The sequence below is a fragment of the Lepidothrix coronata genome, unplaced genomic scaffold (genome assembly GCF_001604755.1).
Source record: "Lepidothrix coronata isolate B3197 unplaced genomic scaffold, Lepidothrix_coronata-1.0 Scaffold18, whole genome shotgun sequence".
NCBI lineage: Eukaryota > Metazoa > Chordata > Aves > Passeriformes > Pipridae > Lepidothrix > Lepidothrix coronata.
In genome coordinates this window covers 2,080,725-2,104,469 of record NW_016690198.1, presented here as the reverse complement: position 1 = coordinate 2,104,469, position 23,745 = coordinate 2,080,725, and the positions used below count along the sequence as shown (strand labels likewise).

Sequence of the window (23,745 nt, the reverse complement as noted above, 5' to 3'; positions counted from 1 at the left end):
AGTTGTAGCACAATGGAAACACAGACCCTAAAGAAAATACAATGAATTAAAAAAGAAACACAACAAACAAGAAACAAAACCCCAGAGATGAAAAATTACTATGAAGAAAATTAGATAATAGTCTAATTATGGAGAAACTATATTAGAAAAAAGAGTTGACATCAAGGAGTGTCTAACTTGTAGCACACTGATTCCTACCCTTAGATACGTTCATTAATAGACAAGGGAAACAGTTCCAGAAAAAGAGTGTAAACAGAGTTTTGGCCAACACTTCACACAAGTGAAATAAGACTGGTAAAATCATTCTGATAGTCGGGAGTGCAGGAGTAAACTGAACATCACACATCATAATTAAATAAACCTAAATACAACCTGACAGCTTGCTCACAATATCACTGTCAGTTGGTAGGCCCCTTCAATTATTCAGTTTATGCAAATATCTGAAATACTTTCGTAAAATAATATATGAAATATATGGGGAAATAGGAAGTAAAGTGCAGGGGAAAATTGATGTCAGAGAGTTGCATGGGCTGGGTGCTCCCTGGGGGCTGGCAGGGGTTCCCATGAGAGTCAGCAAGGCCCCTCCTACCCCAGGACTGGGGTGGTCGGCCGCTGTCGCCTTCAGCCCTCCTGGAGGCTCTCCCCTTAACCTGTTTGGAAGGGGACTTCCTTGACTGTGATGATCCTGCGCCAGATTATCCCCCGCACCTGCAACCAAACCCTATGGGCAGTACATGTGTAGGGCCCAGCCACTTATACAGAGCTATTTTAAACAGAGGAAGGGGTAAGCTATGCTGGAATGTATATGTAATGTTGTGTTACATTTGAGAAATTTGCGAGGGTCCCTTCTAATAATAAACATCAGTCTGTTCCCCTTTCTCCTCATCTATCTATCTACAGGCAAGGTGCTATGCTGGACATGTTCTGTAAAATGTCTTTGGCTGGGTTGGTGAGGAAGTGCTTGCAGAAAACCACTTCTAGCAAACTGGGATACACCCTCAGCTTGTGCAAACCACTCTCACTTTGATCTTCAGAGTCTAATCTGATTGTTTCAACCTCTTTCTAGTTATGCAGGTGCCAGTTATTGCCATTCTATTAAGCCTGGCTTTGTCCAGGTGTTCCTTTTCAAGAAAAAAAAAAGGGGGATTTATATTAAGTATTAGACCTCTTTTATTCCTGGGCCATTTCTGCCATGGGCCCATGTGCAGAAGAAGTAGAGCTAATAGCCACCAGAGCTCAGTGAATTGAGGAAGCTGCATTGACTCCTCACTCTTTTTTATCTAAAAGTTGCAATGAGCAAAGATATATCTTAATATATTCACTTTGTACTGGTATCATACATGTCATAATGTGAAGGGAGTAACTCAAGTTTAGTTTTCTTAACATTTAATCATACAATCCTGAAAGATTTATGGCAATTTATTACAGTGAGGGATGGCACCACGGCAGGGGAGGAGAGCTACCACAGCATGCTTATTTGCTGTCTTTTCCTTTCTGCAATCTGCACATGCTTTCTCCAGCACATAGTTTCACAATGACTTTTTCCGTGTGGTTCTCTGTTTTGGGCAGAACCCAGATTGCTGCAGATGATTTCTGCCGCTGTGGAAACACTCTGGTTGCTGGGTGGAGTCTCCCTCACAGGCTATAAAAGCATTGAGAACACTACTCCTTTATTCCTGACTGTGCAGCCCTGCAAGGCAGTATTTGTGAGGAGGAAGGTAGGTTTTTGTAGTTCATTACTGCTCTCTGTAAACCTGACACACTTTATGAATCCTATGTTGAATTTGTCAAGTGATCTGGCGCAAATTTTCTGTGGGTTGGAATTGCTGGCAAAGGAAAAGATGGATGTGGGGAGGAGAAGTTCTTTCAGTTTTGAAATATTTTATGGCAGGGTTTGGACAATTATTGCTTTTATTTAATGGAATTAAATAAAGGGAATTAAAAAAGGCTTAAAAGTTTAAAAGGAAATGTATTTGAAGTTGACCATTTCAATGCTTTCTCTTTGCCTTTGTAGTAGGCTGCTCTAGAAATCTACAGTAAAACTGGAGGTCCTAGAAAACTACTATTCTTTTTTGGAATCTTAAAATATAGATACAGTTGTTGTTACTTCAACGACAGTTTGTTGCTTTGGGACCATAGAGGAGTCTTTGCTCATTAAAATGATGAAGATGAAATCTTTAGAAATCAAACCAATCTTTTAGAAGAATAAGAGCAAAATCCTGGTTTTATGACTAAGAACATAGGCAAAGCCACGTAAGTGCTCTGTCATCTGTGGTTTGTTCTTTCCACAGAACTTTACAAGGATGAGATTGTTTTTCTCTCTGGTGTTTTCATATTCAGCAGAATTTCCAATGCAAAATGAATTATTGCCTGTTTTTCTGATACGGTGTCATGACTATAATTTAGAGCAAGATCTTGGTCTCTAGCCTTGGACAGTAACTGGAGATGTATCTGACATGGTTCATGATATGGTTAAATAAGCATAGATAAATGCTGCTGTTTGACACAAACTGTAGTTTAAAAGTTTAGTTTGTGTCTTTAAATATTTTCAGTAGAGTACCTTCTCAAAACTTTCAAAAATTCAGATATGTCCAGTTCAAGGATGCATCTTTTAGGGACTAAGAGCCAGACAGAAAGCAGCATTGCAATAATTTTTGTGAAACAACAGTTAGGGCTTTCAGTCTGTTTGATTTTGGAAGCCAGTTGCAATGTTGATCATTCCAATTGGGAATGATAAAATGCATAAAAATCACAATATTTTTCAAAATGAGATATTTTAAGTTCATGATCCTTTTTCCTTTCAAACAGGACATCTACTGATTCCAGATTGGAAAGTGGGACACATGGACAGGACAATATTTTGTTAAATAGAATAGCTCTCAAATACTTATCTGGTATGGAGTAGACAGAAAGGAGCATCATGCTTTTCTATGTCAACTTCTGTTTGTATCACTCAGTAGGCACATGCTTTTTCTTCTCCCTGTTTATAATCTATGTCCTGAGCGTAAAAGTAGACAAAAAATATGACAGCCATCAGTCCTTTCAGTCTTTTTGATACTAAATTAAAATAATATTTGGGCTGAATGTATCTGTCCTGGATCTAGATACTGTTTACATGAGCTGTTTGCATTTTAGAGTGGCGTGAGTCAAAGCATTTGGAAAGACCTCGTCAGGGAGCTGGCTGTCTTCCTAGATTCCAATCTTCTTTTTTCTTATTAGACACATAAAGCAGAAGAGTTTTATATGTAAGTTAGTTTCTTATCTTTCTAAGCCAATTCAGTCTAAGGTTTTTAGCTCCTCTCAAGAGCCATTGCCTACTTTGACTTCTATTAAAATTGTTTACTAGACAGAAATAGATGGATCTGCGGGCCAAAATATCTTTATTTGAAAAGAAAAAAACCCTTAAACTTAGTTCTTAAGGCATGGATTTTTTTAATGTATAAATTAAATTAGAAAATACATAAAGGTTTAGAAGCTTAATAAACAGTGTAGTATGTCAGCCTTCTGCTCTAGCCAACCCCAAGAGCAGCAAAATCCCTAGAGCTGGGTGTGAGGGATGGGTGTGGAGATACGCAGAAAACATGGATACATTCCTGAAACCAGCTCTCTCGGAGAAGTGTTATTTTATCAACCAAAACACAGTTTTGTTCTCTCTTCTTCTTAGAGTTGGTGTGAGAATTAATCTTGTTTCTTAGTTTTAAATGGTTGCACGCTCTGTGAATCCACATGTCAGCACACGTCGGTGTTGATGACTCAGTGCACCCAGTATGGAGACTTTTAAATGTTTTCATCCTGCTGCATATGGTTTTTGTGTGTTCTGTTATAAAATGTAGCAGAACTTCAGGTACGATACCACTTCATCTGCCCTCATTAAGTTCTGTCAATACAAGAAGGGTGTGGGAGTCACTCTAACAGCTTGATAAAAGTGTTCTTGTGATAACAGTGTAAGTGTGCTTTTCTGATCCTGAACAAATGACACGTTATAAAAGTTAGTCCTTAAAACTTACACAATATTCTGACCATTGTTTGCCCAGCTAAGACCTACTCTAAATACCATACAAATACAGATTTGGAATCAGTTTCAGGTTTTCTGGCAGCACAGGCAGAGCTGAATTTTGTGCCCTTGGGGTTCAAGGAAGGGCACAAAAGCAAAGGTTTTCTGGGGAAGGTAGAATATAGGTGGTTCCTGCCTCAGAGAGGGGAGGTAAGGAGTGCTTAAGGCAGGCTGTGGGAGGTAGCTGTTCCTTTGCTGTCTGCAGAACATGGAAGTAAGCTTTACAGTTTTGCTATGAGGCAAAAAAACCAGCTGGACTGTAGCTACGTAGCTTGGTCCTAAATGTGTGTTGCTTTAACAGACTGGTCTCTGCCCTTCCTGTAGGACCTACAGCATGTGTTAGCAGTATAATCAACATTATTTTTTATATCTGTATATATAATCTACATTACATAATCTGTACCACAAGACTGCAAATAGAATTTTGTCTCTTCACATTAGATTCAAAATTAGTCTGGCTTACTCAGCAACATTAGTTTATTGTTTGTATGTATGCTTTAAAACCAAGCCTTCCCTAGACTTTGCTGTGGAAGAGTGTTTTGAAAAAAAAATATTTTGAATAACTCTATTGGATAAACCATTGGTTCCTCCTTTCTGTTCACTCACTATTTCAGTTAACAAACAGAGAATTTCTCACCACCTATTTCACAACCGATAGGTTGCGTGAAGCAACCTGTTAATTATTTTTGAGTGCTCAGTGTAACATCACAACTCATATTTTTTTTCCATTCTGCACAGTTACTTATGAAAAAGCTGGATGGATTTTCCTTTCAAGTGGTAAAAAGCACAGTTATGCTTTTTTATCTCTTCTTAAATGCATAAAGCTCTATTATTATGTAGAAATTGTAGGAAATATGTAAGAAAAAAGAACAATGTATAGGAAAATATCCACTTTTACGCATCTTCCTTAGAAAGGGTCTAGTCCAAGAAATCCCATGAGAATATGTTTAACAAGGGAATATCTTTTGTCCTGATGTGATACAAAACAACTCCAGCCTCAGCAAATGATCAGACAAGAATACTTGTCTACCACTGAATTTGAAAATAATTAAATACTCAGTAAGCTAAATGGGTATAGCTGATAGAGAAAGACAGACTAATTGGGTTCTGGTAACTTCCCTTTTTAAGTCAATTCTAATCCTTAGGTATTGCTAATAAGCAATTAGTCCAACTAATTTAAAACTTCTGCAAGTAACTAAGAGTATGGGGGTGAGCAAGCAGCTGTGGAGCATCGCATCCCCTGCCAAACATCAAAGTTCCCTGTTTCCAACAGCACAGGTCAGTTACGACTTGGGAAACTAACTGCTGCATGTCATAGAGAAAGGACTTCGAGAGTGGGAAACCTTGAGTTTCACTGGTGCTGAAAATGATGAAAAATTAAAATTTGATGCGTCTCTTTCCAGAAACTCAGTCAACATGGCTATGGTATCAGAATTTCTCAAGCAGGCGTGGTTCATAGAAAATCAGGAGCAGGAATGTATTGTAAGTATTATCAGCTTTTGAGAGCATAATGCTTGTTTTTCTGTACTCTTACAAGTGATTTAAAGGCACAGACCACCAAAAGCTTTGCATACATGCAAAGGGAGGAAAAACAATGGCAAAACTTCGATGGATTAGAACTGGAACTCAGTTTTATTGCAATATATAATGCAATAACCGAGGAAGTCTGCTATCAGATAATCAGAAAAAATTACTTTTATTTGTACATATTAACTAGTTATCGATTCCTAAGCAAAAGTAGTTACTGTAATGAAACTGTAATTCCCAGTGGCCAGTCACTGATTCACTCAAATTGGCCTCTTTGAAGTAGTAATCTGTTGCTGGCATGTGTGAATGTGTAAGAACATGTTCAGATGATGTACATAAAAATCAGGGACCCTTACGCTGAGGAACAGGAAGCCAGGAGCTGGAACGCAGGAATGTAGGGGAGGAAGTAAAGTCATTAATACATGTCCTAGTTATCATATCATCTCATGCTTATGCTTGAAAGAGACACATTATGTAATAAAACATCTCAGACAATCACTACTGATACAGATTAGAAGGGAGGAATATGGTGGTGAGAAGTTTAGAGTTACTTCACTAGGATGATACGGAGAAGCTTTCTGATAATGAGGTTTGGATACTGAAATGACTGTCAGCAAGGGCAAAGCAGTACACTGCGAAGTCACAGGAGTTCCCTAAAGAACTTATTATACTGAAAAGAAATATAGGAGAAATTTCTGTAAATAAAGTTTTCTGCTCTAGGACTTTGTGGATTTTGTAATATTGACTCCACAACATTTTGTGTGTAAAACTTTGACTTCACCATCCTATCCCCATTTCACTCCCAGGGTCCTGAGACATTCTTGGTTGTGGTGGTTACAGGCAGTTTTTTATTGCTGGTAGATAAGTTTGTCATGGAANGCAGCAAAACAGTCCCATTCCTTTGCTGACTTATCATGCAAGTCTCAACGATGTTTTGAAATGTATGCAAGACTCTTTTAAATATGCAGTCTGTCTGCTCTCTTATGACTCCTAGTGATAAAATTGTGTAGGGAGATGCACATCTAACAGATGTTAGAAGTGTACAAAATTCAATACAGAGTGTTGTGTGTAAAACATGTATTCATAAGACCTTGTCATTTCTCTTGTGGTGTTTAATTTTAATGGCAAAGGATTAAAAAATTAAAATAACAGTTTTTGAAACAAGAGAAAGAGTACAGGTGACTCTGAAAAGTCTAGCTAAACTGATTTTGTTTTCTAATAAAAAAATCTCACTATAGATCAGAACAATGGGAATTTTATGTAATTTTTTCATCCAAGAATCTTGGGGTATCTTGTAACTTCTGAAAAAGAAGTAGGCATCAGTTAGGTAGCACTATTGAGTTATAGGTCCTACCACTAACATGATTTGTCATGTTGCTGACTTCAGACAAGCCATGTAATCTGTTGTATAATTCCCACAGGCCTTTAGAGGCTGATTAGAGAGTGACCACCTAGGAGTAGATTCACCAAAGGCGATAAGTAGATAATGCTTTGTGTAGAGTGTGGCTTACGTCTTAAATTTCAAAGTTAGGCAACAGGTCTCCACTTCCTTATAGGATTAGATTTGAATTCTTCTCCCAGATCTTGAATGCAAGAAGTGTTTATAGCCTTAGATATGAGTCATCTGAGAAGACCCTTAATGTGATGCTCAGTTTGCATAAGGTGAGCAGATAAATTAGTAGTGCTTTAATGGCAGTGCCTGTAGGACTTAATTGTAGTTTTAGAACCTTTAAAATTTGGACATAATTTGCTAATACGACAGTTAAGTGTTTTCCTACACAATCCAACTTAGTCTGAAAAACAGGTCTTCAGGTACCTAAAACAATATATGAAGTACTTTCTGTTTAATATATGAGCTGTGAAAGGAATAAATCTGATGCATAGCCGTTGCTGAATCTGTTTAATTGTCTGGAGTTACAAAATTGTGTGTCCTTCATACTTCTATAATAGACAACCCAAAATGCATACTTTATTTAGGCATCCAAAATTGCTTCTTTGCAAAAATATTCTTTGGAAAGAGCAATTTTTATTTTATTTTTAATTTTATTTTTTATTTCCTCTCTGCAGAAAAGTTCAAAAGGTATCCACGGAGTACAAACATACCCTAATTTTGATCCATCAGCTGATGTTGTTGCTCTGGACAGGGCTATTACTGTAAAAGGTAAGAGGATTATATATCTTGCTACGCCAAGACTCTTCCTGAGGAAATTTTCAGAATAGCATTGTATAAAATAGCAGAGCAAGAGGCAACAGCAAGCAGGAGAGGTGCCTCTGCTTTTCAAGGCTTGACAATACATTAAATTATGCCACTTGCTAAAGAATCTCAACTCTTTGATAACCTGATGTTGTATTACAGTTTCAGACCTTAATGTTGCATTAAAGTTCTTGAATATGTTGAAGGAAGGGTTGTAAAAATTTAATTTCTAGAGAAGGAAAAAGTATTATAGCATACCATACTATTACTTTTTGACTTGATTTCTCTAACATTCCTGCATGAGGCAGTGAATATGCTGATAATGTAGTGCATGCTTCTATTGTGCTTCTCTTTTTTAATGAAATTCACATTTGGCACTTCATCTGTACTTTGAAACCTTTTTCAGTTTGACTAAATGAGATTAAATGAATATACCATCTCTTTTTTTTAGTTTTTTTGTTATTGTTTTCAGTTTAGTGGAAGTTCTGCACTCAGGATACTTTAAGAATTTCTGTATGAAATTGCAGAAACATACGTTTTTGAGTTCTATAGGAATCTATTTATTTGGTTTCTTTACTACAGCACTAATTATGAGTCCATAATGATTACACTTTCAGTTAAACTTAAGTGTGTCAAGAAATCAAAATATGACAGGAAGCAAATAATAATAAAAATACAATTGGCTAAATGATGCATATATTTTGAATATATTGGAATTTTTGTTGTTTGGTGATTCATAGGTGTGGATGAAGCTACCATCATTGACATCTTGACTAAAAGAACAAATGCTCAGCGTCAGCAGATCAAAGCTGCCTATCAGCAGACTAAAGGAAAGGTAAAGTATTCTAGCCAAGATTATATTTACACTCAGAATATCAATGTTTCTCCTGGGTTAGATGGCATGTATGAATCTAGACAGAATACTGAATTGGATAGGAGAGTTACAGGACCATAATACTGTTCCATAAATATACCACCACTGGTATAGGGCTGGGCCTACAGCTGTCAGTGTTTTCTTACCTCTGAGTGATAAAACTGCTAGTCCCTGGAACCGAGAAGCTTGGAAGTTACTACATGTTTCTATGTGTTTAAATTGCTCTTACTCTTCTCTATTACAGATTTTCTTCAGTTAAACTTGTAACTCTAAATTGAAATTGCAATTTCACAGTTGGCAATACTGAAGTTACTTAGCATTTGCTTCTTGGAACAGGGATTCCTTTAAGTGTTATTTTAAAGGCCAAGTCAGAAAATAAGTCTAATATCTTGTTTTAGCCTAGATTTCCTGTTTATGTTCAGGAAAACCTCACTTGTGGTTTTCACAGCTCTCTCCTCCCTTAGAGGAAGCTCCAGCTTTGCAATTATATTTTTTAAATGACTATATCAAAATATAACTTTAAAGATACAGGGAGACTAATGATGTTAAACTATCAGATACCCTAGTTCCTGGCACACCATCTAAAGCAGAACAATACTAATTACGGACATAGGGCTTGTTTCTGAAATAATCTGGTTGGTTTACCTATCTTGACAAAGCAGGTTGATCTTCTCACTCTCACAGCTACAGCTTGGACTCATGCATGGTGAACAATAGGGCTGAAATGTTTAATGTAACAAAATAAGAGTACTGGGGATTTTCAGATAAGAGGCAGAATAAATATGGTTTTTAATTTTTTTTTCACTTAAATTTAGGTCAAATTAGAATGTAGCCCATATCTTAATTTCAGGACTTGTGATTTTGTTTATATATGTCCAGAGTTTCCCCTGCAAATTCTGTATCCTTCATGCAATAAGTGGATAAATTTAAATGTTATCCACATAAGCAACTTAGTCATAATTTTAAGAACAATACAGCATTACCTTCTCTTGAAAAACAAGCAGCCTGTGTTGAGTCATCTTCTGATGCAGTAAATGGGTGAATACAGCTGAACTGCAATGTGTGAAAACACTTCTGAATATTTACTGAAAAACCCTGATGATTTGATTAACATAAAGGTGACAAAAAATTAATGTAGGTCTTCATAATCTTTTTTAGTAGCCAAGGGGATGATGTAGACTGAGGTTCATTGGAGGTCAGACTAATTTTTGGACTGTAGCTGAACTGCAGCTACATCTTTACCATTCATTGGCTTAGTGTGTTTCTTATTCTTCTTGACACAGAGTCTGGAAGAAGCTTTGAAAAAAGTCCTGAAAAGCCACTTAGAAGATGTTGTTGTGGCTTTGCTCAAAACTCCAGCTCAGTTTGATGCTGAAGAATTAAGAGCCTCTATGAAGGTAAGACAAAATCTTCAGAGATAAATTTTGTTAAAGAACATAAGTAATTATCAGGGCCTGTAAGTTACACTGGACTTCAACTGCAAAGCTTGTGCATTGGTTTTTTTTAACCTCATTTTGCAAAACAAATGTATACTGGTAATTCAGATTATGGAGCAAGACCCAGTAATCTGTACTGAATTTCAGGTCGGAGGAGACTGTTTTGTGAGAATGAACTCTGCCTTCTAAGAATGGGTTGCTAATATAGTGATAGAGAGCCATAGTTTACATACATGTTCACATAAGGGAAAACAAAAAGAGAAGAAGGTATTTTTCTTCATAGATTTTACATTCCTATTTTTATGTGCACTGTTTGGTCCCTTTAGCACTTCTTTTGGGTACTAGGATATTAAATGTGATAACATTTTAATTTCAAAACAGCTGAAATAACAATGTTGTGTGGAAGCTCAATGTTTTTAATTTTTATTTCTTGTTCCACGTGACGCCTTCAAAGCCAAGTCAGTGATTTGCATCTAATTTCTGTTACAAATTCTAAGTTTGTTCTATTGAATGACATTTCTGAAGATTCAATCACTTTTATTAGGGGCTTGGAACTGATGAAAATACCTTAATTGAGATTCTGGCCTCAAGAAACAACAAAGAGATCAAAGAAGCCAACAGATACTACAAAGAAGGTAATTCAGAGCAAGAAGTATTAATGGTACAACTCTGTAATAGGCACATTAGAATCACAGCCTCACTTCTTAGTATGAGAGGTAGAGAACATTACAGGAGGCAAATGAAGCTTCACAAAAAATTTGAAGGAGTTGTGGGGGAGGGACGTCATACTGACTTTTTCCGACCTAAGTAGATCCCAGTAGAGAAGGAAAAAGTACATCATCACTGCCAGAACTGTGGGTGTCTCATGGAATGAGTCACACATTTAGATGTTTTCTAGAATGCATGTTAAACTGAGCTGCTTTTCTTCCCTTGTAACTAAACAAGGCTGACTTTTGGAGATATCACTAGGCTTGAAAAAAAAGCTTATTGAGTTAGAAACACAGACAATGTTAGCAGTAGGAGCAACCAGTGAACTACAGGAGGAAAATATTTAAAGAAATAAAATGTAGTGTGGTGTCTGTCATATAGGTCAAGTTTACTGTGTTGTCTAATTAAATCATGTTTTCAGAGATTATGAGCCAAGTTTTCTGAGACATTTCCATTCAAATAATCTTAGAAGCCCAAATTAATAGCTTGATTTTTCTGGAAAGCGTTTTGGTTTAGTTCAGTACTGGTAAAAAGAGACAGAAATAAGAATGAAAAAAAAAGCAGCTCAGAAAAAATCTTGTGTATTTCACAAGCAGAGCCCAAGACAATGCTACCCACAAGACCTTGGAGAAGGACATTTTTCATCAGATTTTGGGTTTAACCTCCAATTTCACCGCATATCTTAGAATTTTACAGGATACATTACAAATACACTTCTTCAGTAGAAGCTAAATGAGAGAAAGTAAGACAACTGCATTTCTAGTGGGCATATTTAAGTGGGGAATTAAGAAAAGACTGAAAAAGATCCTAGGATGGTTTGGAAAGGACATTTAAAGATTATCTGGCCAACCTAGATGATAACTTCCAAACAAACTGCAATTTGATTTCAGTGCTGAAGAGAGATCTGACACAAGACATTATCTCTGACACATCTGGTGACTTTCAGAAGGCTTTGGTTGCTCTAGCCAAGGTATGCTGTGCTTAGGTATTTTGAGTGACATTATCTGTAATAAAAAATAAATATTATCAAGACTATTTTAGAGAGTCACACGATAAATAAAGATTTGGGTAATGTTTATTTCCTTACATTGCTTTTTACTTTCATATCCTAGATCAGTTGTAATTTTTCTTAAACAAAGTACAATGAGATTTTATCCTGAATGCATTTTAAAAAACATTATTTTTATTTTAAAACATATTTGTTGTTTATCAGTCATGCTTTTAAGACTTTTTTGGTGCTGTCTTTAAGCACTTGAAAAAACAACAGGCATAATGTCATGTCAATTGACTAGAAATAGAAAAAGCAGAAATACTTACAATTAGAGAAATAAACCTTTTGTCCTGCTGTTAAGGTATGTTTCCAGTACTTAGATAATGGGACAAGGGCAAGGAGTTAACAAGTGGACAAAGCATTTTTTAAATTTATGTTCAAAAGCTGAGTTTAAACACTGGAGCTTCCTGATAAAAATGCATAGATTTTTGAGTATATATATGAAGCTTGTACCTGCACACAAGATTATTTTTTGATATGTCCATGGTTTGGTTTTTCAGTTTTTGCTTCCAAATCAACTTGAAAGAAGTCTATTGAATGATCACCAGGGAGCAGATCACAGGTTCTAAGCCTGCAATTTCACATCAAGAAAGAATATTTCCTGTGGATTTTCATGTAGGACTTAAGAAATAAGTTGCTTGTGGCCTTAGAAGTCTGAAATTTGATTGATTACAAATATAACAGCTTTATTCATAGAATGATTGTCATAACTGTAAATATTTCCAGTTATACATTGATATGACAGTCGTTCTGCAGAACTCCAAAGTGTTGAGCTTTAGTGAACTGAATGATTGTGAGAACCAGTGAAATTTTGTTTATTTCCTTATGTAGGCTGACCGATGTGAAGATTCTCATGTGAATCATGAGCTTGCTGACAATGATGCCAGGGTAAGATCATACTTGGCTCTCCACAGAACTTCTGACTTACTTGAGATTACACTGGCTGCACATGTTCTGCCTGAATCCTGTACATTGCAGACCAAATAGAGAATGTCATACAGCAATCTTTTCTGAGGGTATAGTGTTTACATGAAGTAATACTTCACTTACATGAAGTTCATGTAAGCTTCATTATCGGAAGGAAATTAGATCTTCAACCTAATATCTAGCTTCAGAAATGTTTCTGCAAGGCTTCTTCTAGTTCATATAAAGTGTGCAGACCATTTGAAGTACAGGTCAACAAGTGGAGGAATTAGGTCTAATCTTCCTTCCATTTTTAACACAGTTCTTGAATTGAGGGACAAAGGTGTACTCATCTATGTGCATAACTAGCTAGCATACCTTGACCAGTGTGTTAGCCAAAGCTATTGCTTTGGAGTGATAACCTTTCAAAATTATTGGGTAAACTTCACAGTCATTTTCTCAGTAATTCTAAAATAAACATCTATTCTTTTCCTTCTTTCTTCCACCATTAATGGGACTATTATTGTTAAAGTCTTGGTAAAACTTAGTAGTCTTTCCTGAGAAATCTGACATCATGGTTACAATTTAAATGTAGATAGACTTTAAACTGATTTTTAAAAAATCCAGAAAAAAAAAAAGGCCATGGAGAAATACCGCTTTTATTCCTGGTACATAAAGAGTTTAGTTCTGTCATCAGCCCTAGATATGAAAGTAAATTAATACTCTGTCTAAGCTCAAGTTCAGTACTATTTATCTTTATGCAGAGTGTTGTTGAGTCTTTTTGTGCTGTGTGGCAGTCTTTAATAATTACTTTTAAACAGGTTTGAGGAGGTAAGGAAAGTGAAGGAGACTGGTTTGTTTCTTACTTTCTTGGAAGCAAAAGTCACTCCTGGAAAGACAAGGAGTACTTGGTGCATAGCCTTCTCTTGCACATTGGACCAGTTAATAGCAGAGATAATTTGTTAGTATTAAGAATGCCTACCAGTCCTAAACTCCCATGCAGACTGGTATCATATCGTGATAAATGAAAAATAACTTAATTCAAGAATGAAGTATATCTGTGTGAGCTAGATGATGATCGTAAATTGTCTGAAAGTATATTTTCTAGCTACACTGTGTTTTCTAAGTACTATTATAAGTGAAATACGAAGTATAACTTGACAGAGCTAGAGTAGTCTGAGGTAGGGTAGAGTTTTGTTATGGATTGTGTCAAGGGCTGGGGTTCATTGCTGACAAGCAGTGACTCTCAGAAGTACAGTATTCCTGATTGAGTTTTACTATTCCAATATTGACTTTACTACTTTCTTTTCTTTATGACAGGCCTTGTACGAAGCAGGAGAGAAAAGAAAAGGAACAGATATTAATGTGTTTATTACTATTCTTACTACGAGAAGCTACCCACATCTTCGAAATGGTATGTTGAATGAAACTTTGTGCTTTTCTGGCATGGATTTTGCACATGGCCTGCTCATGAATTCAGAGAGGATATAGATTATCAAGATGTGACTCTGGCTGCTACAAAGGTCTTTGTAATTGGAAGAATGCTTGCTGACTAAGGGTGCACTTGGCAGCTTGGCTGTTCTTTCCGTGGTAGAGATGAGCAATATCATTTAGGCTGTTAACAAAACTGTTACCATGAAGTCTCAAATGGCTAGTGATCACAATGCCAAGCAATCAGTGTGACAGAGGTTCTGAATACTCCTCAACATAGTCTTGCTCCTAAGCCACTTTGCCCTAGATAGAGGGTTATCACACAATGTCACAGGCTCTGATAGCCAGTGGACCACTTCTACCCTCACCGATGGGAACATGAACCCTTCCATCCTAACAAAATCCCATTCCATATGCAGACTTCACCAGCCCATGAAGTAATACTGCTTTTTACACTGTACTGTCTGAACAAAATGAGAAAGATGCCTTACAAACAGTCCTCTGCTGCAACAGAAGAGGCAGAATGAGGCAGAGGCAGTACTGTATTTTCATCTCTATTCACTCAGTTTTCTTCCCTTATTTAGTCTTTCAGAAGTACAGCAAATACAGCAAGCATGACATGAACAAAGTACTGGATCTGGAGCTCAAAGGTGACATTGAGAATTGCCTCACTGCCCTTGGTAAGTGGTTTTGTACATTGCAACCTACTGTATGTACTGACTGAAAACTTAAGTTTTACTTTTGCTACACTTGCTCTGATCAGGAACTCTTCTGGACTTGCCCTGCTTCACTGAGAAACTTCCTAAGTAAAAAAAAAAATAAAAATCTAATGAAATCATAGTGATTTAATTAACTTATCTAAAATTAATTAACCTATCTGCTGATGAATTACTAGAAATACCTCTCCTGATATATGGGACAATCTTTTAAAGAGAACAGATGAATTGTCAACACAAAAAAACCTTTATAAGAAGTCACTATGCCAAAAACAACAAGCACAACTTGTATAGAAAACCCAATAGTTTTAAACTTGTCTTCAACCAAACCCACTCTTCTCCAAGTTTTGTGAAAACACTTTTAATATATGACTATTAAAAATATAACAAATTTCCTTCTGTGGTTGTGTTCAAGAAAATATTCATATAAAGCTAGTGACTGTTCTTCATGAACAATAAGGTCAGGTAGGGACTGATTCTAACAAGTGGACCAGGCATGGAATCAGGAGCCAGGCACCTGTTTTGTTCTCAGCTTTTATATCACATAATATTTTTTATCCAGCATATTTTGAATAAAAGAATTATTTCCATCAGATACTTCTTAATATCAAAAGTGTAAGGCAAGTACTTACCATAACTTGGTTTGCAAAACATCAGATCATAACCTTCAGCTCTTCTGTAGAAGACATAAATATTTTCACCTTTTTCTTCTTTTCTTCCTTAATTTTGTGGCAGTAAACTAGGGAGAACACTCTTGTCTTTATAGTAACTGAATTCCCTGACTGAATTGTTTTCTGAATAGACAGAGGAAAGGAACTGCTCCCTCTCCTATATTTTTGAGACAGGTAACAAAGAAGTACATAAATAGGATGTGCTGGTAGGAACAATAAGACTGTTTTTAAAGTGTTCTTTTGCCAGACTTTTGTTTTCTGTTACTTCTTACATGTAGAGCAGAAGTGACATTATCTCACTGCTTCATTACAGTGAAGTGTGCCACAAGCAAGCCGGCTTTCTTTGCTGAAAAACTCCATTTGGCGATGAAGGTAACCTAAATAAAGAACTTCTCTTTGTAAACATGAGGTGCTTTATAAGCTGAAAAATAACAAGCTAGCTAGAGCTCTCTAAGCTCTTCGTGTGATAGAAAAAGACTGTGGAAGGAAATTCAGTGTATTTTGTTCACTCCTTCTGTTCCTGCCTTTGAAACCTGAGAGTCTTTCCATAGGAGGAGCTGTCTGTGTGCTGCAGTGTGTTCAGGAGGGCGTCTATCCATCCACACATATCTTTCACAGTCAACAGTAACAGAAAGCTGACTGGAACTTTTCTTACTTGTGAAACCACAAAAATATTAGTGAGAAGGAAATAGGAGCACGAGCACGAACCTTGTGGAAGTCTAATATTTGATGAGACATCCATGATCCTTCTGGCAAATCTGGAACCCAAGTTGAGTGAGGCAGCTGGAGACTGTGAAACAGTCTAGTATGCAGGTATTGTCACAACTCTTGTGACTTGTTTAGGAACAGTATGTGAAAAATTGAGTGAAACATTATGAAGATACAGATCATTGCACTGTTAAAAAAATAATGAAAAAAGACAGTGAACTCTAGGTTGTGTCTGATGTCTAGCAAGCACTGTGAAGGAGATGACTCTTTTCAAGAAACAGATAAAAGAAATATGTAAAAAAAATTCAGGGTGGAGGTAGACTGTTAGAAGTGAATTGTGCTCATAGGGAACAGAAGGAAGATAAGAGAGGTCCCCATTATGCTTTAAGGAAAAGGATGTGGGATTTGTCCACCTGCAAAGAAGTATGATGGATTAACACAAAAAACTTGATTAAAGATGTTTCAATGACATAAGTAGTATCATTCTTTTCCATTTTTTTTCTTTTTTCCTCCTTTCTTTTTTTTTTTAACAGGGTTCTGGGACACGGCACAAAGACCTCATCAGAATCATGGTTTCACGCCATGAAGTGGATATGAATGAGATCAAAGGCTATTACAAGAGGCTGTATGGCATCTCTCTCCGCCAAGCCATTATGGTAGGTTTTCTCTCAAGTGACATACAAATGCAAAACAACCAGAGGATTTTTGAAGTCCAGTGAAGGTTTGTTAACTCTTCTGCTCCTCAGTCACCAGTTCATCCTGAGTATCTCATTGTAACTGAGTAACTCATGTTTCCAATGGTCCACATGGTGGTAGAACTAATTCCTTTTCTGAGTCCATTTTTTGTCAGAAAAGGGATAGTACTTTGTTAGTAACGATACATATCTCAGGATATCATCTTTCAATAGAAGCCAAGAGCTGAATGGAGATTACAATATCCCCAAGTTCCTGTATTTAGGCAGACACAAAGTACCTTGGCAGGAGAGTGGAGATGATTGCCCTGACAGCTCTATGGGAGACATTTGACGAAACTGGCTATTGGGTTTTAGCATTTGAGGTACTCCTGCAAATACATGTTAACTTTTATTAATATTTATTTGGCCTGCTTTCCAGATGACCTAAGTAAATGAGTTAAACTAACAAAAATATTTTCTCAAAAGAGACTGACTACCCAATGTATTTTCTGGAAAATTTAACCAGTGAGGGACTTGATGAAAGCTAAACTTGGAAAAGGGTAAAGCATCTTTTTGGAGGCTAGTAGTGCAGACAAAAAAAAAATCTTGATTGGAGTAGAAACCTACTCTCTACATGTATCAAAATACCTTTTGGATTTTTATTGGTGTCTGCTACTTTTTCAGTTAGGTGCCAAAGGTTACTTTTATTCTTCCCTCACGAATGTGGGTGAACTGTAATTTGCTATGTAAGTACATCACCTCATCATGTCCTAGAGTGATAATTGCATCCAAATGTCTTGAAGCATAGCACGGCTACACTAAACAGTTCATATGTCTCTGAAAAGTAGATTCAAATTAGAGAAAACAAAGCATGTAATAATTACACTGCATACTTAATGCGTAATATCCATTTTTACCAAGCTGAATATCCCATGGTGGATAGAGTATTTCTGCAGTATTAGCCTTTGTTTGAGATACTCCTAGACACAATGTGTATAGTGTTTTAATATTAATGAACATTGGACGTCACTGGTCAAGGAAGAACTTTCACTATATTTAGAGAAGAAAAGCTTAAGCTCCTGGATGTCTAGAAATCTCCTGTGCTTCCCTTCTTTTTTTTTGCCATTAAATCTCCTGGCCTTTTGTACTGGATCTGGCTGAGTTCATTTCCCCATAGTAGCCCTCACAGCGCTGTGCTTTGCATTGGTAGCTAGAAGGGTGTTGATCACACCAGTGTTTTGTCTGCTGCTGAGCACAGCATTAGCACTGTAACATTCCTTCCTCAGTTGAGGGCAAGATCCTGGGAGGGGACCCAAGTAGGCCAGCTGATCCAAAGTGACCAAAGGGATATTCCAGACCGTATGCCGTCAGCTCAGTTATAAAAGCTGGGGCAAGGAGCAGGAAGGCACGCACTCATTGTCTTCAATGGCTGCCTGCTAAGGAACCATTACATGTTGCTGAAGCCCCGCTTCTAGGAAAATGGCCGGACATTGCTGCTCATGGGAAGTAGAGAATAAACCTTGTTATGTTTTGTGTCAGTTTTGCACGCATAAGCTTTTGCTTTAAGAAACTTCCTTTTCCTAAACCACTAGTTGTTTCACATCTTACTCCCTCCCCTGTCTGTCTGGGAAGGGGAGTGATAGAGAGGCTGGGTAGGCACCTGGCGTCCGGTCCAGGTCAACACCTTGTCTACAACTGCGAGACTCTGGAAATGCATGTGTTTATTTCTAGGTTGTACAGATAATTTCACTGAGGGTACTCAGTTGCAGCACAGTCTATGGTGAACATGTGTATTATCAAGTGATTAATTTATTTAGGTGAAGCACTGATGCTTGGTACGTGTATATTGAATGCTTATTGAAATTTATTTCACTTAAGACCATTATTCTAACAATTGTGGGGGTTTTGTGCTTAAATTGACAGGATGAACTCAAAGGGGATTATGAAAGCATCCTGGTGGCTTTATGTGGAAGTGATAACTAAGTTTTATGTTCCTGAAACACACTCAAGCCCAGTTGATAAAGGTCTATATATTTACCTGTCTATATAAAAGGCAGGCTTTACATCGTGAGGTTTCTGTGGACTGGTACTTGGTCCATATGTATTTTGTTGTAAACCTGTAACCCAGAATGTATTTTTTTTTCAGTATCTTTATTCTGAATGGCATTAATATCTCTTGTTATCATTTATCCAAAGTCAAAGAATACCCACAAGTTTCTATTTGCTTGATTATTCAAGAAAATGGTAAAGTCTTCATTTATTCTAAGCAAATAAACTTTAAAAAATAAAATTAAGCCATGTGGAACTTCGTATGTCCTTCGTTGCTATTCTGCATTTAATTTCAAGTTGTCTGAGTACAGTATGTGAAAATCAGTAAATAACTTAATCAAAAAATAATGTAGAAATATCAGACTGTGTAGCTGAGTTTGCACCTTTCATTTCACTTCAGCTAGGGTTTATGTAAGCCAGATACATGAAAAACACCTAAAGATAACCTGTTAAAAAAAATTAACTTGTTAAAAATATAAAAAAGCTAACAATATCTCTATCTTGTTCTTTCTAATTTATATTGCAGAGTAAATAAATCTGTTGTATTTAGTGGAAAAAGAAAGAAAAGAATTGAAAAATTCTTCATAGCTCATTGTGACAGACTGAAATGTTCAAGGTTAATGACTCAAACAATTGGCCATTTGCAAAAGTATCGAGTTCTTTACCAAGGACAGGTTTGCACCCCCCAAACAAAAGAGAGAAGAAGTTTTGAGTATAGCAGGTTTTAAAAATTAGTTCCAATTAAAGCTGAAGTAGTTATTAAAAATTTTTTGAAGGAGTCATTTTTTGGCTGAGTTCAAGAGGGTGTAAGCAGCAACATGTTCTTTGTGAGAGTCCAGCCAAATGATTCAACTTCAAAACACAACAAATGAGCACCTAGCATTTTCATTTTGAGTACAGGAGGAGTTAGTATAAAGTTAAATGTGCTATTAATAGAAAAACAGTTGTTATCTGATTGTGAGTTTTGCAGGACCATACACAGTTTTACTACTCCAACAAGCGAGTTAAATCCCCCTAGGCATGCATTCCTGTCTAAGAGGCACACATTTCTGTATGGTTAGGGAACTACTTCCATACACATTTAAAAAAAACAGATGCTTTTGATAAAAATTCTACTCATATGGCTATTTCACAAGTGTTTTCAAGGTTATGATGTATTTATTATAACTTGCTATTTCCATGGGAAATATGCAACAAACTACTATAGTCCAGAAACTTTTGTACTGCAAAAAAGTAGGGCTGAGGTTAATACTTGTGAAACAGAGTGATTGCACCATCTATTTCACTGGCAGAAGGCCTCAAGATGGTTTGAGCAGACATGAAGGATGTTTCTAAAGTAAAAAAAAGAATGGTTTTCAGTTATGCTAACACCTAAGTAGAAAGGTGATTTCCTGGCATTAAGAAAGGGCAACTCTTTTCCTAAAAAGCAATGTGCACAGTAAAGGGGAGAGACAGAGAATTAAATGGACCAGCACAAATAGTCTTTTTTTTCTATGCAAATTAATAAACGCATCAACAGCAAAATGTAAGTGCAGATCTGTAGGAATACATACACATCCAGAAGAATTTGTAACAGAAAGTTAGAATTCATCTTGCCAGGAAGGCTTTCTGCCTGGGTGGTGGCTCTTTCTCAAAGGCAGTTTCAATGCTTCCCCTCCACTGCACAGCAAGAGAAGTTCTCAGCCTTGCTCTCTGGTATGCAGAGAGATAACATGTTTGCAGACATGGACAAGGCTTCCTTGGGCCAGAGAAAGTCAGGGAGGAGAGAGAGAAGATACAAAAAGCCTTGGAGGAGGAAGGGCATTGCCTTTTGCCCCTAGAGGCCCGGTCTGTGTAACATGGTAAAAAAGTGGTCCTGGCATCTGAAATAAACCTTTTTTAATCTTTCCACTGGCCAGGCATTCTTGGGAAAAATACCTGCGTATGTTTACCTTACGAGGTCTAAGTAGTTTGACTCTAGTCAGAATATTGTTAAGAAAATCTGGGTTACCACAGAAGACAAGTAAGCAAAGGTTGTTTAGATATTGTTTGCACTTATCCTTTTGCATCAAAGGACAAAATGTCACATAAAATCACTGCAAATGAGTTTGAAATGTAAGTCCTTAAGGACTCCATACAATAGTATGCTTTTCTCTGTGATGAGCTGTAGGCATGGGATGAGTCCACAGATTTGTACGAAGGAAGGCTGTTTATAAATTTTCTGCAGCTGTTTTCTCAATCAATATTAGAAATTAAGCATCTATATTAGGAAAAATGAAACAAAATAATATAAAGAAAGGTATTTTCAAGTCTTTTTATAAACTTATATAAAAATCAAACCAGAAAGTCTACCACAACAAACTATTGCTGAAAAGAACAGCTTGGTGCTTACTCAGGCTGTCTGAAGGATGGCTTGCTTGGGCATAGTCAGTGTGCTGGAATTTTTACCACTATTTTAGTGAAACAAACAATGAATTTTATACGAATTTTATTATTTTTATGAACTTTATAATGCCTCTTCTGAGTTGGGGAAAGTATTTCATAACAGCCTACAAAAAGAAAGAAGCTTTTAATTAAGTGTGAACATGGGATATGAGGAAAGTAGCCTGCCATGTTTTAAAGACAGTCAGATATGATTTTATTGGAAAGCCATATATTAGACTTTGAGTAAGGTGGTGATTATTGCATTCAGACTTGTGAGGAACGGCAAACCACTCATTTAACGGGGAATGGCCATTCAGCCATTTATAGCTAATGAAGGGGAGATAAGTGATGAAATCAAGAGGAAAGGAATTGTCAGTAAATATATTACAAAAAAGGCCATAGTGAAATTCATGAGAAGGTCTTCCTTGCTATATTGCAAATTGGTGGGTGAGGAGGGGACCAAGAAGCCACAAGAAAAGGAGCAAAAAGATTGAAATACGATTTTTTTTGATCATTGTACACTTATATTCTATAACCAGAAAAGTACTGTGAGGTCACAGCTTCAAAGCAACCATGTAAATGAAAGAATTACCCTACATCTTCATCAGGTAAAGATTTTTAAGGGATAGTAATTTTTAAATAATTTAGAAAGTATTGAAAAACCATTACTTCAAATAGTATTAGTTCTTTCACTACTGTTGATAAATGCTTCTAACAGATAAAACCTCCATTCTGAATCGATGGTCTGAACACTTTCAGACTCGCCTCTGTACCAACCGTGTAGTTCAAGACTCAGCAATTCAGTCCATCACACAACTGGTGGAGTACGAAATGGATACTACTCCCACTTTAGGAGAAACCCTCAAGGCCATTTGGCAGGTGAAAACTGGCAAGGCAGCTGGGGTTGATGGAATTCCACCTGAAGTCTGGAAACATGGGGGCCAAGCACTCCATGCTAAATTTCACGAGTTTGTGGTGTGCTGTTGGGAACTAGGCAAACTACCATCAGACCTTTGTGATGCAGTCATCATCACTTTGTATAAGAAGAAAGGAGATAAATCAGACTGTTCAAATTACCGTTGTATTACTCTACTCTCCATTGCTGGCAAAATCCTAGCAAGAATACTCTCGAACAAACTAATACCCACCATAGCAGAAGGAATTCTACCTGAAAACCAATGTGGTTTCAGAGCCAACAGGAGTACCACAGACATGGTATTTGTTCTCAGATAACTGCAAGAGAAGTGTAGGGAACAGAACAAAGGTCTCTATGTAACCTTTGTTGACCTCACCAAGGCTTTCAATACTGTGAGCAGAAAAGGTCTGTGGCTCATTTTGGAACAGTAAGGTTGTCCCCCCCAAGTTCCTTAAAATGATCATCTCACTCCATGAGGATCAGCATGGCCAAGTCAGACATGGCAATGCACTTTCTGAGCCCTTTCTAATAACCAATGGTGTGAAACAAGGCTGCATTCTCGCACCAACCCTATTCACAATCTTTTTCAGCATGATGCTCCAAAGGGCCACATCAGACGGTATCTACATTCAATATTGTACTGATGGAAGCCTTTTCAACCAAAGGCAACTGAAGGCCCACACCAAGACCTTAAACCATCTTGTCCGGGAGCTGCTCTATGCTGATGACGCCGCCCTTGTTTCCCACACAGAAGCAGCTCTGCAGCGTTTAACATCCTGCTTTGCTGAGGCTGCTGAGCTCTTTGAGCTGGAAGTCAGCTTAAAGAAGACAGAGGTCCTCCATCAACCAGCACCTCAGGAAGTCTTCTATCATCCCCATATCACCAGAGCTCAAATCAGTCCAGCAGTTTAATTACCTAGGTAGCATCATCTCCTCCAATGGTAAGATTGATGGGGAGATAGACAACAGGTTAGCAAAGGCATATAGTGCCTTCAGAAAGCTTCATAAAAGAGTTTGGTGAAATAAACACCTGAAGAAAAGTACCAAGATCAGTGTTTACAGAGCCATAGTGCTGTCTGCTCTCTTATATGGATCCGAATCATGGGTCATTTACTGCCACCACCTGCGACTCCTAGAACGCTTCCATCAACACCACCTCTGTACAATCCTAAACATCCACTGGTCAGATTATGTGACTAATAGGTCTGTTCTAGAACAAGCAGCAGTCACAAGTATTAAGGCCATGTTGCTGAGAACACAGCTGTGCTGGGCAGGGCACATCTCAAGGATGAAGGACCACCGCCTCCCTAAGATCTTGCTCTATGGTGAACTTGCCACCGGCTGCCACAAGAGAGGAGCCCCAAAGACAAGACACAAGGACTCCCTGAAACAACATCTCAGCCTTGGCCATATTGATCAACATAACTGGT

At 37.2% G+C, this 23,745-nt stretch overlaps 1 protein-coding gene across 1 annotated transcript; it reads left to right on the top strand.

Moving 5' to 3' along the window:
* Positions 1-1,628: 1,628 nt before the first annotated feature.
* On the top strand, positions 1,629-19,259 carry ANXA1 (annexin A1). Its single transcript, XM_017807405.1, has 13 exons — positions 1,629-1,718; positions 5,458-5,536; positions 7,649-7,742; positions 8,516-8,610; positions 9,933-10,046; positions 10,630-10,720; positions 11,684-11,763; positions 12,676-12,732; positions 14,068-14,161; positions 14,763-14,858; positions 15,879-15,937; positions 16,807-16,929; positions 18,871-19,259. Exons 2-13 carry the CDS (start codon positions 5,471-5,473, stop codon positions 18,928-18,930), a joined length of 1,029 nt encoding a protein of 342 aa, XP_017662894.1. The 5' UTR covers positions 1,629-1,718; positions 5,458-5,470; the 3' UTR covers positions 18,931-19,259.
* The last annotated feature ends 4,486 nt before the right edge of the window (positions 19,260-23,745 follow it).

Bases quoted from the DNA above. Each gene is read 5' to 3' on its own strand.
- ANXA1 (XM_017807405.1), top strand. From the start codon at position 5,471: ATGGCTATGGTATCAGAATTTCTCAAGCAGGCGTGGTTCATAGAAAAT. The intron at 11,764-12,675 runs GTATGCTGTGCT...TTCCTTATGTAG, and splicing joins CTTTGGTTGCTCTAGCCAAG to GCTGACCGATGTGAAGATTC. The intron at 14,162-14,762 runs GTATGTTGAATG...TCCCTTATTTAG, and splicing joins CTACCCACATCTTCGAAATG to TCTTTCAGAAGTACAGCAAA.